The following is an 18,065-nucleotide window of genomic DNA, read 5'->3' as shown; positions in this document are numbered from 1 at the left end:
TACAAATCCAGTTTGACCCTGCATTATTTTCATTTGCTATTTTTTGTTATTTGTGGGTAATATTTCTGCACATAAGATAATCAGTGCACTTAAGAATATTACAGCCACTTCCTTCTCATGAATAATTTTGATAATGTTATTATTGACATAACATGACAGCCTTTTTAATTAGTTAAGGATGCAATGAAATCCTTTTTATTTGATTTTTTGCAATTATTCTTATGAGTGCCATTTTTATTGAGAGAAAAACAGGAACTTTATATTTCAAACATTGTCAGGATGAGATTGTGTCCACAACAAGTGGTAAAATGATTGCTTTTAACACTGTTACTATTTACAAGTTCAACTGTATATTCCACTCAATTTATTATACATAGTGTAATTTGAATTCATTTGTATGCTAAGTACAACAAAGAACTTGTGTAGCAGTGTGCTAGTATGTGATACTATTAAACATTAAATAAAGACACAAGAATTAAAAGGCCTTTCTTTCACTACATAAGAATATTTTTATTTTAACCTTGTTAAGTATCATAGTTAAACTAGAAAATCTTGCGTGGATTCTACCTTTTGAAGAAAATTAACATTTGGTTAGTGCTAAGATTACAGTTTTTAAAAAAGTTTCAATACACTTAATCTAAATGTTTTACTTTTCTTTCCTGTGCGTGAAATACAATACATGTTATACACATTATACGTTGATACAGTGACTCTTGTAGATCGATTAACAATTATCAAACCATTAACCATATTCAAAGGTTTATAAACCTATCAACTCCATTACCTTCTTATTGTTTTTGTTTTCTAACCCACATTTTTTCAGGTAAAATAAACAGGAATGTTTAAATTGTGGTATTACTTTCTTGGATAATTTTATTAGTTATCTAATAAAATGGCAAGTAAAAGATTTGTTGCTTTCTTAGACTCTAGACCTGAGATTAATTTTTTGTGATTTGCTATTTTCATATCAAATAAGGATTTCTCTGCACTCAATCAATTTACCCTTAAACAGCAGGAATGTTGTAGGTAGCAGCCTCAGTTGATGAATGGCTGCTGTTTAAGGGTTCGGTTCTCATAAAGTCACTACTATGATTCTACATTGAGCCAAGAGTTAGAAATAAAACATTTTATCAGAAAGCAGTATATTTTATTAAGCAAATTAAGTAGTTTTAATTATTTACAAATTGAGATAAATAATGAATCCACTAAGTGTAGCCACATAAGAATACAACAAATAATAGTCCAATTGGAGTAGGACATGTTTGGATTTAATAGTGGACATAACCATTCATACTGAAAATGTGTAACAGGAAGCTCATGTGAGCTATCACTTCATTAGTGTAACAGATTAGTTCCTTGGTCATAGTTTTAATGAAGCATAGTTCCACATGTGAGCAGCCATTACCAGTCCTTGAAATAAAACGCAAAACACGTGGATAAGATGCTGCTTTGTTTGGACTGTGCTTGCCACTGCTGTCACTACTACTACTGATATACAGTGGTAACATGGGTGCATGTTAAGTTTAACCTATACAATGATTCTTATAACTAGGACTTCTACTCTAGTATCAGCAAAAGTACCATTATTTTCAGAAACTACTCAATAGCACCAGTGGGCTATATGATGCAAGTGCAAGTATTATTAAAAGATAATCCATTGATGGAAATACTACTTATCTGATTCATTGAAAATTAATATATCCAATCAGATTTCATCAGACAGCAAAATATCAGATTGTATATTTGTCTCACCCCCTATTAATAAGCACTAAGTCTTTTTATTATTACTACTGAAACGAGAAATAATGAACATGGAGGAAAGTATGTAACCAACGTCGATCAACGTGATCACATAAGGACAAGGAAGAATAAAGACGAAAACAATGTCACTTCAAAAGTATGTTTTCAGGTATGGATTGTAACTGTTATTCAATCCTCCTGGATAAGAATTGTCACCACTCTCTACTTAACTGAGCTGCCCAGTAGAGAATTTACTGATTGTAGGAACCACTCTCTCCTTCTGAGGATCACTTATATGGATGGAAACTTTAATGTGCATTTTACTTTCCATTACCTCTGATGTATTATTTTTCAAGCTTTGCTTTTCCTGAGTAATCATAAAAATGATATTAAGGAATTACTGTGCCTGGGAAGTTATACGAGCCCTGGATTTTAGATACAATCAAAGAGAAACATTAATACTCCAAATAATTCAGTGACAGTTACATTTAATACAAGGAAACTCACAGCAACATACATTATAAATTAATTACCAGCAGTTTGTGCAAAATATTTTTTATCTGGAATGGTTTGGTCCATTTGCAGTTTTTATAGTTAGAATTTTTCACACATCATACTTGACAAAAATTTTAAGGAAAAGACAGTTCCTATAAACTGGAAATAAAAATTTACACAATACCTTATGTAGAAACTGTCTGCCAACAGAAAGAAATTATATATCTTGTGTTTAACATTTCACATACAATTGTGGACATATTAGTTATCAGTGCTGACAACTGTTATTTGTCCTGTGTTTTGACTTTGTTCCAAATTTATCAGCTAAGTTTGCTAGTATTGTAACACTTTCAGTTTACAATGTAACACATTCACTGATAAATATATTTTACCAATGTCTGAAAAAAAAGTTGTAAAACATGTTTTGCTTGTAAATGAATCAAAAACATCAGGTTCTCCAAATTTTCTTTAAATCTTCTGTACAAATCACTAAAATAAACTATTTACTATTTTAAGAAAAATTACAAAAAATTAAATCCAATACCTTACTAATCCTACAATACATTTACCACAAATATAAACAGAAATTTATCTATTTAAAAAAACAACAACAAAACTTCCTGCATTCGTGTTACATGATCCAGCCATAATAACTCTGTAAACAGGATTTATAGAATATTTATTATAAAGAACATGAAAAGGAGTGATTGAAGTTTGTTTTCACACATTTTTTATACTTAAAAGAAATAACAGTTTACCAACTTGATAGCAGGAATTTGATCTTGCACAAAACAATTGTGTTGAACAGTTCTACTAAAATTGGCCATCGGATTTTACACACAACACACGGCTGTGCTTAACAGTTCTCTTATCGAGAAATGTCAAGTTTCTCCAGTGGAGCAAAAAGGAAAAGAAAATACACAGATGATTGTCCATGACTGTGCAAAATTTCATTCAACCTTTATCAAAAAATGTTTAATGGTATGTACAGTGGTTACTAATACCAATTCAGGCTTTGGATTCATTACTTCCATTGTAAGTAACGGTTCTCTGCTTATAGTAAATTTCTTCAGTTTCTTTGTCACACAAAAGCAAGATAATGGCACCAAAAAGAAAAATAGCTGCCCCCCATCCCACTCCATATGCCCATCCAAACTCCCAGATTTGTCGATTGCTTTCTTCAATTTCTGCAGCAAAACAGGCTGGATATATAACCAAGGCAATCAGGATACAGAACACTGAAAACACAGCAACAGTCATTAGTAATCGAAGATACACGAGTACAGCTATTAAATATATGAAAGTGGTAACAGATGGATAACAAGTTAAACAAAAAAATGTGTGTAGTTAATTTTAACTTTCATAAAGTGTATATATTAAATTGGAACTTATATTTACACACATTTTTTTTTCAAAATGCAGATTGACATTCTAAACGCTATTAAGAAAACAATGTTTCTAATTAACTTACAATAATTCAAAGTGTGTAACCGTCACGCATGAAAACTGATGCACATAACAGCTCACAGTAGTCACAAAGAACCACTGTCACATACAAAATTAGATATAAACTAAGGCTCAGGTTGATTAGTTAATACCTTACAGAACTTATATGGTTCACACATCAGATATAATAAATACACCTATACTTTATGCTTCGTTAGATTAACACATTTTTCCTTTCTTCACTTTAACTCTCACGTGCACAGGGTTCATCAACCAGATTGAATCCATATTGGTGTATTAATGTTTACTATAATTTTGAATTTACTTTGTGCCTTTTTACCAAATGTGGTAAGCTCTTAGTAAACATTTCAAAATAAAGTATTTTTAGTAAAGAGTTTTCTGAATTTACTTGACTCAATTTGATTGAGGCTGGTCTGAGCGTAAAGTGATGTTAAAAATAAACATTTACATTGTACAGTTTAAATTTTATCTAAATATCCTCTAGAACTTCCTAAAAGGATAACAAATGTTCCATTTTTCAATAAAATTTTGTATTTTATCTGTCATCATATTGTTTTGTTGCTCTTTTAATTATGTCTGACTGTTAAGAATAGCATAAGTCACACAGTGAAGACTACTTTTTTTTTACCCTTAAGTTAATCATGCATTGTCTAACAACATATGTTCGTCGTGATGAAAAAAATATATATATTTTTTTAAGTTACAAGTTTTTACTTTCTACATTTTAGTTACTTTTGTTATAAGAAATGTAATACTTAAGATTGTGGCTCTTTGGTCATAGAAGCCAATTTTCATTAACCTTAAGTTTTTCTTTGTTGGATGCCCCAAAAAATAATTCAAACAGGTAAACACAATGCTCCAAAACTCTCATTTTATCTGGTTTTGTAACTGACATATAGAAAGGTTTAAATTTCATTACTTACTGGGAAATCAATTTTGGTTTTCATTCAATAAAATCTGCTTGAGGTATAGTACCTTTAAGATAAATTACATACTTCCACAAAATGGCCTTTCTGCTAATTATAAACATGTATCACTGACAACATGGAATAAATAAGTAATTTTAATAGCACAAAGAACTGGGAGGAGCTCTTGTGGTGAGGGTAATAAATTTACTAATATTTCAGAAAATAAAGGTAGGTAGGTGGTTCATATTTTACATTCTGGCTTGTCAATATCTGTAGTTGGTGAATCTATTGGTGTACATTCTGAAACCAATATAAGGGAAGAAAAAAATTATAAAACTGAAAGTTTGTTCAAATATTTTCTTTTAAAAGTAAGAAGTCAAAACTTGTATAATATTAAAATTTGAATTATATCTTCTGATGCTAAGTTTATTGACATGCATTGGCAATAAAACCATTTGATTAAATTTTGAATGTAGCTCCATAAAAGTCATGACATTAGTACTTTGAACCTTCATTCATACATCAACAATTAATGCGTGTTTATATTCATGTACATGAACTGTACTGAATAGACACAATGGAAAGAAGTAATGCAAGTTAGCACTTGTTATCAGTTATTGAAGATGCAGTTTCATAAAGTTCACCACAGTCTAATTAAACATACTAGCTGCACACACGCACGAGTTAAAGACAGTTAAATATGTTTGGCATATGAAAGACAAAGAAACTGAACTTTGTTAAAAATAATAAAAATTCACTTACAAGCACAAACCATTACATAAAGAGCTAATCGGTAGAACTTGTACTTGCGAGTAGGTTCTTTATTACACAGTCCTAGACCAGTCAACACAGTGGCACCAATGTCACAAAGAAGAGTGATCACACAAAGTGCAGCAGACCCTTGGATATAGGCTACAAGTGAAATATGAATACAGATATTTCAGAAACTATAAAGCTTACTGGGCTAAAAGTCTGATGTTCCATTAGTAAAGTATACAGTACATAACAAAACATTTCTTGTTTTCACAATCTTAATGTTAATTGGTCACATTTAGAATATTTACTGGAAAACATATCTTCTGTGTATGTATTTTGTAACAAGAATTGCTTTCACTGAACCATAGTAAGAGATTCAGTATTAAAGTGACCCATCTTTTTATTTGTAATAATTTCTTTATATATGTTTTGTACCTGATGTTAGCATAATAGGAAAGGTATTCACGACAGAATGAACTTAACTGAACCTGTTTTTGTATAAGCTTGAATGTGAAAACATTTACTGATTTTTAAACTAAAAAATTACGAGGATGAAAACTCAATTTAGTGAACAAATTTACTGTTTGTTGAGGGAGATGAACAATGGATGTTCATAGTAGCCCAAAGGTCCCTTGATTTCTCATAAATTTATAATTAACACTGAGATAGCAAGACACATAAGGCTGTATTAGAAACCCCTTAATTTATTCATATTGTGCCATCTCTAGTGAGATTGACCAAATACACCATCTTTCTTGAGTCCTTCTTGTGCACTCAGAGATCTTAAGGTCTGTCCACTGTTTGATATTATTCTTCCATTTCATTCTTCAACATCCTTCTGCTCTTTCACTTTCTTTTAACATAAATTTCTGTATTTTGTCTTTTTCTATTTTTAAAGTATACTATTTTAATTTCTTTATGGTGTCCACGAGTTATCTTTTTATATGTCTATTTCCTTAAAATCTCTTCATTTGTTTTTCTGTATTTGCATGGCATTCTTCCAGTTCATCAGAATAACCACATTTCAAATGTTTCCAGCTTTAGTTGTGCACTTTTATTAATGTTCAAGACTCTGCATCAACAGTGTTGATTATATGTAGCATTTGATGATTTTCATTTTTAGTTGGAGATTTATTTTTATGTCAGAATTTTAATGTTATTAAAGGCAGTTTTTGAATTGCAATTTTTTTAACTTATCTTTCCTACACACATGCCATCTTCCATAATTAACTATTCAGGGTAGATAAAGGTTTTTACTTACTATAGTTCCTCTATATTTATTATTATTTCAGCTTTGAGGTTTTGTTTCTTCTTGCTGATGATCACTTTGTTTTCTTAACATTCATATGAAATCCAAATTATTTACATTTTTTTCAAATTTTACCAACAGTTTGTTGCATTATTCCTGGATTTTCCTCCAGTAAAATTGTGTCATCTACTTATCTTAAATTATTTACATTCATGCCACCTATAGAAAACATTTACAACAGCCTTAAATCCCATACACAAGTCCATACAAAGTAAACCTGAGAAACATAAGAACCAATAGAATAACTTTTAAATGAATAGAGTATTTGGTACAGTTATATAAATTTAACAGTTTAACCCTATGATTATGTCATTAAGTTTCAGGTGTGTTCTTGAAAAGTGTTAATCATCCACTAAAAAATGAAATTCAAAATTTGACTTTTTTTATCATATCTTTTCAATATCAAAATCAATTTCTTACTAATGCAGCAAATTCAAACATGTGCAAGTATCTTGATTTTCACAATACTAAAAAAATTTTGTGACACCATTGGGTAAATTTGTTTATCAAATTCCAATTACAGTATCCAAAGGGTTAATGTAAATGTCTATAAAATTACTCAAAAGAATAATTTCCTATTTAATAATTACCAAACAATATATATGAAAGAGCTTATAATTACAGTAATGTATTTTAAATATGATGGCAACTGCAGCACCAGTTAATGATTTTTCAAAATATAAAATAATAGAAAGCTGTTGTTTTGAATTAAGCACAAAGCTCCACAATGGGCTATCTGTGCTCTGCCCACCATGTGTATTGAAACCCAGATTTTAGCGTTGCAAATCTGCAGACATACCACTGAGCCACTGGGGGCAAACAGAAAGCTTATAATCTATTTACATTTTTAATTAGCATCAGAACTTGTTTGGTAAATTAATAATTATATTGACAATAATTATGTTGTTTATTTTGTTCAGTTTCTATATAAAAAACAATCTACACAGAAGCAGAATATATAAATAGTATGGAACTATTTTAACTGAAAGCACTATATATACATGGTTTACAAAAACAAAGTGCAAATCATATCAACAAAAAAGAAAAAAAATCACACAGTGAGATTCACAAACAATCCTAACTGGAACCTACCAACTGAACGAGCCTTGTAACAGCCAGGCTTGGCATTCAAGTCAAATGGAAGTGGCAGCGGTGCATTCTCATCAATGCAGTGTTCCCAAAGACCCTGGCGAAACTTCTCAGCTGTTAACCAGTTAGAAGACGCCACACATAATATCATCAACAGGATCACAATCAAACCACAGATAAAAGCTATAACCTAAACCAAAAAGAAAATATACTGCAAAAACTTGTAAGTGATGATTATTATATATATAAAATTAATATTTCAACAGTTATGCACAATAAAAAGGAAGCACTGCTTTAAAATGGCAAATCCAAACCTGTTATAAATGACACTGAAACAAACCCAAATAAAAACTGTATGAATTAAAACATCCAGGGTACAGGCTATAATGTTGGATATAAAATGAGCCCTTGGTTTTGGAAGTGACTGAAGAAGTTGGACCAACCTTGTGATGGGGATACACCATCTATTAGTCTTTACCTCTGTTTGCCAGTTGCACATGAAGAAATTCATAAAATAAAATAATCAAAAGTAATACTAGTACAATTTGTCTACTGTGCTACTAATTAGTGCTTTACTACTATGATAGAATGCTGGAATGCCAATACCTCGATCTGAGCTAATTCTATTTACCCTGATATGGTAGTGCCACACAGTAGGGTGATGAAAAATGGCATTTATGTTCCTTTTATAGTACTAGTTACATATATTCTTATTTCTCTTGATTTAGATTATTTGATAATTTCACACTTCTACAGATGTTCAATCATGTAATGCATACCCTGACATTTAACAAATCTGCCCAGTGTTTTATCTGGTTAAAAAACTTGAGATGTGCAAAATCAGCCAAGTTATATAAAAATGCAAGCCCTGCACAGATGTTACATAAAAGTAGGCACGTTAAACAAGAAAATATTGGTACTACTCAATCTTACCCCAGTTTTTAGTACAACTAGAATAACAAAAAATACAAATACAAAAAGGAGGATACAAGTTTTAAATAATTTCTACTTGAAAATATTGGTTGGTTTTAAAATGATACAAAAGAAAACAATGGTGCTATTTAGCTAGTCTTATTTCATTTAAAACTTACTTCATCTACACATCACAAAATAAGAAAACTATTAAAATTAAGTCATTAACTATGTAACCAATAACTTGCTTTTCTATAACATTATAATTGAAATTTCTTTCTTTCTGATAAAAATATCTAAAATTAGGACAGTAACAATTTTCCCATATCTGGTTAGGCTATCATAATGACTTACAAATGAAATACCAGGTTCACAGTAAATTGGTTACACTTTAAGGACTTCTTGTTAATACAATAATCTTTATATTCTTCAACTTAGAGTTATACATTATAGCAAATAAATTCTTTAAGTACTAGAAATTACAAAATAAATATTGAGTATGTCCACAAAGTCACAAAAAACATATTTCTTTAACACACACAAAGACTAGTAATTCTTTAAAGTTATTGTACAGCTGTTAGCATTTGTTTATTGGATGATATAAAGAACAGTTTGTTAAACATAAAGCTACAGAAGGAGCTATATGTGCTGTGACCACCACACACATTAAAAAACTTGATTTTTAGCAAAAAGCCCACTGATTTACTACTGAGCCATTGCAGGATAAGGGTGTGAGTAATAGCACAAGGTGATGCTGTTTTAGGTTTTTCATCATCTAAATCTTTGAAATATCTAAACAGTGTAAAAGCTGTGAATTTTTTAGTGATGAAAGGATAAACACAAATTCAATAAAAATTGAACTAAAATAATATTAATTCTTTAAGCTTAAACTATTAGTTTTATTGCTATGACATCACTCCTACAAATCTCACTATGTGTGGTAATAGAAAGATTTTTCTTTTTTTTTTTTTAAAATGAGTTTAGGTCTTTTTGAATTAGGAAATTGGATGTGAATCATTGCAAGACATGGTGCCATGAAAAGGAAAGTCCTTTTTACTGTGAAGTAGTCACGATGTTTTGTTCCCTAAATACACTTACATAATAAAGCAAGAATGTTGTTATTCACAGTGTTTAAAATAAATATCATAGGATTATGACAACTGCAACTTTTATTCCATTTGAACAGAAAAAGTGACTCTGCTGCATCAGGAACTTTACATGATAAAAACAGGGCCAATATTTGACCAAGGTTTGGTTTGTTCTGAATTTTGAGCAAAGCTACATGAAGGCTATCTGCACTAGCCATCCCTAATTTTGCAGTGTAAGATTAGAGGGAAAGTAACTAGTCATCACTACCTACCACCAACCATTGAACTACACTTTTACCAATGAATAGTTAGATTGACCATCACATTATAATGCCCCCACAGCTGAAAGGGCAAGCATGTTTGGAGTTAAGAGGATTCGAACCTGTGACCCTCAGATTACAAGTTGAGTGCCTCAACCACCTGGCCATGCTGGACTGCATTTGGCCAAGGAAAACCCCCATTTTATGTGTACCCTATGTTTCATATATTTTATTCAAATAAGCACCATTATTTAAACAAGACTTAAATACAGTTTAAGTTGATAATTCATAACTTGCACGATGTACTTCAGTCACACACTATCACCATATTATAGTCAACTATTTTAAGTGTTCTCTCAAACAACATTCATGTCATATATTTAAGTATCCAATAAATTATTTTAAACACCATATGTTAAAATTTAACTTGATTTTCAATAATGTTTTAATTATAAATAATTTCATTAGAATATTCTAATTGGTATTCTTATGTATAAACTTCCTAAAAAAAAAATTAAATTTGAAAAAAATTATTTGCATTTTACAGTCATTTCAAATAATAAGTGTCATGTTAATAATTTCAAAATCAATAACAGAGATATTTTAGAAAATACAAAATTTACAGGGTTATTTGTCTGTTAAGCTTACCTTCAGAGGTCGTACCACTGTTACTGTTTCAACTGATGTCGTTGTTGACAGCATCTCTTTAATTCACTAAATTATGAAACATCAAAATAAGCAAACAATTAATTACAAAGAGAAAAAAACAATTTGATATGATTAAATGTTTTTAACCAAAGCTAAAATAAATTATTAGTCTAAGGATATCACTTACTCAGTGAATTAGTTTCACTGATAACATGTTACTAGTTACAACTGTGGAATACAGCTATCTAGTTAAGCAACTAGTTAAATTATGACAATCAATGTATCATACACACAAAAGAAAATTGATAATGAACACAAATGTCTTAACATAAACAGTCTCTATAATTGTGAGGCATTATTCTGATCAGTGACCAGTCAGTTGTTGGAGTTAGGAAGATATAGTTTCTTGCCTCACTTGTGTGGACCAAAGTTACAGCATCAACATCAACAATGTTCAAAGAGGTTCCAAAAAAACCTAAAAGACTCATATAAAAATTATTGCAGGTTAATTCATTGCTTCCATTGCATCACAATCTTTGAAATACAGTGTGACATTAAGCATTATTCTAACAACAATGAATGCCATGAACACCAAACAAAAGCAGTGACAACAATAAAAAAAAAAATCAACAGAAAATGTAATGATTAAAAGCATTGTAAAAAAAAACAATAAAAAAAACATGTGGTTACCTTTTCAGTCAAATGACCTTCAATGGGACAAATACCACATTAGTGTTATTCATCAGAACTGATACCGCTCAGAAGAACATGACCTGTAAAAAGCTAATGCATCCCCAAAACATAACTTGAAACCACAACAACCATCATAATCATTAATGCTGAGCTATTTCACTCTAGATGCAACTTGTTGATTTATGGTAGACAAGAGACCAAGTTTGCCTATGAATGTTGCTCCTTACTTGCAACTTTAACAAAAGCCAAACAAGTTCTATAGCCAATTATCTATCTGAATCTGACCTCCTTCATTTATAAACTGCAATGAACAAAGCCTTATTTGATCACTGAAACATCACTAGTTAGTTAGTTCATAAAGAATCAAAGGGCAACAGACAGGAATTTCAATTACACTATAAGAACATCAAGTGAAGACAAAGAAGGGTGTATGTCAACTACCTTATATCTGCTATATCAAGTGCAAATATCAGGGCTCTTCAAGCTGGCTGGAATACAGCAAACACTGAAGTGTCTGAAATGCCATTTGTACTGGCAAACTACTTGGTAACTGTTTTGGTGTGAACTGGATTAAGTTGGTGGAGTGTAATTATTTATGGTGTTACTGACTTTCCAAAATATTCTGTTGGTTACATAGAATAGTAACAGATTTTTCACAATTTGGCTATACAGATTTCAATTTTTTTTTTCAATCATATAAGGTTTTCTTAGAAAGTGGGAAGAAAAAACTCACTTAGATCAAATTAATATTTTGTCTATCACAATAACAATTATTATTATTATGTTTGATTTTTACATGGATTGACAAGATTCTCATGTTGCAATTGGTTATCAACATTTTAAGAATCATAAAACATGACCCAATTTCAATAAAACTGATTTACTTACATTAAAGTACATATGATATTTTATGCAAAATCTATGTGATGGAGAAACATGGACATAATTTTGGATTCAAAGTACAAGAACTACTGTAGAACATGTATAACTTTCAAGGCAATAAAACTATAGCAGGCCTGTGTTATCAAATGTATAACAAATTATCCAAGACTTGTAGGAAAGCACATTATTTGTGACTGTTGAACCATAAAAGTAACAATACTTCAAAAACTGTTATGGTTATCCCCATCAAAATTATAATTTGAATTGTGATAACCCATATACATTACCTTACAACAATATAACTCAATATCATCTGCTATTTGTTCACCCAATTTAGCAAATAATCTAAATTATTTTGTGAAATAGCAACAACATCCCCACAGCCAAGAACACCCAAAACTTAAATACCATCAATAAATATTAAGTAACTTATCAATTATTCCTTCATCCATATCATTGGTGTAAATTCAAAAGACCAAAGGATTGAACACTGAACCTTGATGTATACCATTTGTGACATTAATCTAGTTTAAATGAACTCCATTTATAACTACCTGCCTTTTTCCATCTAATTGTTTCTTGATCTAATGAGCAATTTATCACTCATCTCTTTAGTTTTTTTTGTTTTAACAAGCCCTTTTATATGGTACCTTATTAAAGGCTTTCTAAATATCCAAAATACTAATTCCACACCTTTACCCTCATCCACATAAGCAGTAACCTCTACAATGAATATCAAAACTCTAGTAGAATGATTCCCCTTGTTAAACCATGTTGCCTATCCAAGAAAATTCTAAACTTTGTTGATTGATTTTGTACAGCATGATTTATCACACTCTCAATCTGTTAACACCACTATAAGACTAACTGACCTCTATTTACATGGCCAAATTTTATAACCTTCTTTGAAATGAGTAAAACTGGCAAAATTTCTAATCTACTGGTACCTGCCCACTATTCAATGACTTACAAAATGTATTAGCAGTTGGATCATATCTCCAATCCTTATCCTCTTTCAAAACTCTTTGGGGAATATTACCTGTTCCAAGTTTCTTATTCTTAAACATTCCCAATTTATTTTTAACAATTTCATAAGCAATGTAAACATCATACTTGATTATATTTTAATCTAGCAATTGTTCAGGATGAGGAATAATGCTTGAATGTTCATTAATAAAAAAAGTAGATTTAGTAACCAAACCTTATCATCATCAGAAACAAGTCCCTCCTTATCACCTATTAATGGTCCTTCACTCATTCCAAATTTTAGTCAAACTTAATATTTTTGAAAAAAAATCTTGTTTTGGCCAACCTTTTTCTACATACTCTCTTTGGATTGCATATTTTCTTGTTTGGCCAAGAGTGTTGGTCTTCTATAATCCATTAAGCCTCTACTACTCGATTTAAAATTATACTTACACATTTACTGTAAATCAAATTTTTTCCCTTTCCCAAACAAGGGTCATTTATAAAATCTGCAGTTCATGGGTTTAAATGCTACATATAATCAAGAAGAGACAGCAGTGCAAGGTGAACAGTTTTCAAGAAGAACCATTGGGTCTATGGATAGTCCTCTTCTTTTAAGGACTGACTTTCAGCTTTTATTTTTGTCATTGTTGTTTTAAAATTTAGTTTAGTTTACAGAATGGAACTACCTAGCTGAAACAACAAAGTCCCTTGTCATCCTTAAATTTTACATTTCTGTTCTTGCTGAGTATGCCTTTAGACATAATAAAAGGGGCTTATAATTAAAGTTAGGAAATTACTTTAAATGCTTGAGTTTTTACTGACATATAGAAAGGATATTGATTGGTGTTACAAATTAACTTCTTGGTGGACTCAGCAGACAGCCCATTGTGGCATTACTATATGAAACACACAAAACTTCAATCAAGCAGTATGTTGAATAAATATTATAAAAATGATCATTAATTACAGTAAGCACAAAGCAATTGCACTTAGGTTATTATAATTTGTATCGCACATTTAACATGTAGCAAACTCTAATTAGCATTTATGTAAAAAATATCTCAGAACAGTGGCGTATAAGTCATTAAAGCCACTGAAGCAGTGCTCTATTGTTAAAGTAGTAAAGCTAATATAATTTTTGAGTGTAGTTATAACAAGATATACTGATTACCAGTCAAAATAGGTAATCATCAGTATACAAATTGCTAGCGAGACCTTGAGTGGAGTATAATGTACAGTTTTGGCCTCCTTGTCCAAGAAAGGTTATTGGTTTATTGACAGTAGTTCACAGAATGGATACTACAATGATTCCAGGTATGGAAGAGATAATTTATATGGATACTTTAGTTGATTTTATTGAAATCTTACAATAGTATAACATATTTTAAGATTGAAAGAATAAAGACCTCTGATTTCTTCGAGTTATAAAGAAAAAAAAGAGGATGACAGAACATATTGAAGATTTGGAAAAAAACGAACTAGGTTATAGTTAAAGATATATTTCTAACCAGGTAATTGACTAATGGAATAAGCTCCCAATAGTAATAGCAATTAGCACATTATACATCTTAAAAGGTGACTGATGATTTATTAAAGACAAAGGGTAGCTTCAAATTTTATTTTTATTCAGTGTGAATATGCAAGAAAAACTTTAAAGAACCAAAAATTTTATTGTTCTCTATGTTATGTTAAAAATTTTATCATTATTAAATAACTTATAGTACGGAATTTCCAAATGATTTTTATTATCAGTATTATCCACATCTAAACTATCAGTAACTACCAATGTATCATAGTCTTCCATTTTATCTACAGCCTTGAAATCATCCATTTTGCAAGAAATACTTTTAAGACCAGGGTTACAACAACTAGGATCATTCTTACATATATAATATCCATCTTTCAATTTAACACTTTAAAACTAGTATACAGCTTTTACACTCTAAATCTCCTTCATTAAATCTTTTTATTGCCCCAGTATACTATCAATTTCTTTATTCTCATATTTTCTAAGCCCTCTCACCTTTATGCAACATTACCTTAAAGTATCTTTAATAAATGTTTTCAAATATTTCCCAAACATCCTACTACCTAGCCTGCTTATCTGAAGTCTATCTCTGGTATAACATTCATCCTTACCCTGAAAACTATTCCAAAAACCTGACTAGCTCACCTGTTGCTCTTAATAATTCAGTACTGCATTTTGCCTGAAGGAGAATCCCTGACTCAGCTACAAGTTTATTTCTGTCCTTAAGTTATACCCCTATAGGAATTCTTTAAACTCATTAAGCAGCTTTTCTGAATTACAACTTATAACAGCATTACTTTCAAACACAAACACTACAAAAAGAATGCTCCTTGGTACAAAAAACTAAACGGTCAATACACTCTTTAATATTCCTTATACTTTAGCAAATGGAAAGAAAGTTGCAAACTTTTTATATTCTTCACTATAAATAATTTAGGAGTATACTTAATGTGTCATTCTACACTGGAAAAAAAAAAAAAAAGAATTTCTTTCCTCAAAAAGTCAAATGTTGAATGCTCATGTTAGTTTCATAATTTTGGTATTTTAACCTTCATGCCCACTATAAAAAGGTAAAAGTACTGTGAACAGTAGATTATACATTTCAGTCGTACTGCTAAAATTAATCTTCTAAATTTAAACCTAACATGCTTCACTACTGCTAACGTCGTTAAGTACGATACATATATACACAGTGACTTTTTATATTAAGTATTTACAGAGTTTCATGTAAGAGAGAAAAATTACGAAATCTTATTCCAATATTTGTACTTCTGTTATTAGTGTTTGTTGCATACCTTGTTATATATTATCGGTAATGCAAGTAGTAACACTTGCTAAGCCTAGGGATGGGCCATAATTAACAACACTACAATTTACTGAATAATATTTATAGTTCATTTTAAATTGACGTCTTGTAGTCGCTATGTCTAATACAATACTAATAGTAAATGAACTAGAAATAAACTAGTTAAATATTTTCATACGCTACATCTCCTTTTATAACTATTTTTCTTTTTTCCACTTACCTGGTATAAAACCCGAAGCTTAAGCCTTAACGGCGATATAACAACCGCTGTTCCTTGCTTCTCTTGTACTCGAAACGCTCCTAGTAGTTACCTCCCCTCTTCCGTCTTATTTGTCATGTATAAATAGTTTAACTAATACAAAAAAAGCATTGATATAATATTTTATCATGTTCTGTTCGTATCATTCACTAAATTGAGCATACATTTAGTGGTTTTATGAGCTTATAATATAAATCTGAGCTTTAAGTTCATTCCATAATTAAAATAACACCTTTTATTTAGACTAAATATCAAATTTGAACTATTTATTTGTTATTAATGAATCAATTGTATAATTCCGAGAAGGTTCACAAGTGGTGTTTCGCCGGCAGGGCAAACCCGGGACTACAACTGTGGAAAAATTCCTTTTTCCTAAATGTATTCTGCCCGATGTTTAAATGTACTTTGGGGATCTTTGTGATGACCTGTTAAGAAACAACATGATCCACGAAACATAAAAAAAGAAGAAAAATAGTCGTAAATAGCTTAATTTCTCAGAAGCTTCATTTTTGTTTTATTTTGTTTTCTTTTAGTTAAAGGATGATGCTTTGCTTTTAAAGGTATTAGATGTCAGTGTATTTCGTGTAAAGCCAAGCGTGTTAAGGCGTGCGACTCGTAATCTGAGGGTCGCGGGTTCGCATCCCCGTCGCGCCAAACATACTCGCCCTTTCAGCCGTGGGGACGTTATAATGTAACGGTCAATCCCACTATTCGTTGGTAAAATAGTAGCCCAAGAGTTGGCGGTGAGTGGTGATAACTAGCTTTCTTCCCTCTAGTCTTACACTGCTAAATTAGGGACGGCTAGCGCAGATAGCCCCCGAGTAGCTTTGCGCGAAATTCAAAAAAAACAAACAAAAAACAAACCGTGAATTGTTAGCGATAGATGTCAACGATGAACAGAAAACAATGAAGTCCATTTGTTTTAAAATAATATTATTATTGTTATACAAATGTTCATTACATTGTTGGTGACCACAGTTATGTCAAAGTTACAGCTTTTCGTCAAAGTCGGCAAGGTTTGTTCAGTTACTTTAAAACACAATTTAACAAGAGTAATTATTCTTCTGTACCCTGTTATTATTATACAATGTGTGATATTTCCACTCTAAAAATCGTCACTATATACCCCTTATCGCTGAACTCACAATCTTGCACCCAAGATCTATTTAATTCTTTGTAACTACATTTTTGATGCTTATTTATAGTCTGACAGAGACCTTGAACATTTTACACACTGCGAGATATTATTATGAAAGAATACTGAATTAAAACAACAAGAAAAAATTAAAAGCTTCTAGTAGCATGATACAATAATATAATAATCCCCAGTTCATAACTATTGTATAGTTACGTAAACAAACTTACAATAAACTATTACTGCTATACATCACATGATTTGCTCATGAAATAAAGGTGCTTTCTTCAGTGTAGTTCATGACATAAGTTAAAAAGTATAATATCTCATAAGATTGATAATGGATATGCAGCCTCAATACATCAATTACCCAAACGATTCCCACTTGTAAAACAGGATGAAGCTTTCAAAAGATATAAGCTATAAAGGAGCAAGTATGAATAAAACTGAGTACTAATCACTAGGCATCACCTAATGTTTGTGACGACGAATGAAGGGGCCACAAAGCTCTGCATAGATTACTGGATAGTGAATGAAAGAATGTGAAAGTGATAGTGAAAGAATGATATCCACACACTTATAAAGAATTATTCTAATTTGAATGCTCTATCTGGATCAAAA

General features: G+C 30.8%; 1 protein-coding gene across 1 annotated transcript; it reads right to left on the bottom strand.

The window, feature by feature from the left end:
• Positions 1 to 1,125: 1,125 nt before the first annotated feature.
• LOC143230997 (transmembrane protein 47) lies at positions 1,126 to 16,613 on the bottom strand. The gene is made up of 5 exons (XM_076465415.1): positions 16,271 to 16,613; positions 10,673 to 10,738; positions 7,768 to 7,954; positions 5,373 to 5,522; positions 1,126 to 3,473 (listed from the first exon to the last, which is right to left on the bottom strand). Exons 2-5 carry the CDS (start codon positions 10,724 to 10,726, stop codon positions 3,244 to 3,246), a joined length of 621 nt encoding a protein of 206 aa, XP_076321530.1. The 5' UTR covers positions 10,727 to 10,738; positions 16,271 to 16,613; the 3' UTR covers positions 1,126 to 3,243.
• Between the last annotated feature and the right edge of the window lie 1,452 nt (positions 16,614 to 18,065).

The sequence above is a fragment of the Tachypleus tridentatus genome, chromosome 10 (assembly GCF_004210375.1).
Source record: "Tachypleus tridentatus isolate NWPU-2018 chromosome 10, ASM421037v1, whole genome shotgun sequence".
NCBI lineage: Eukaryota > Metazoa > Arthropoda > Merostomata > Xiphosura > Limulidae > Tachypleus > Tachypleus tridentatus.
This window is presented reverse-complemented; position numbering and strand designations above follow the sequence as displayed.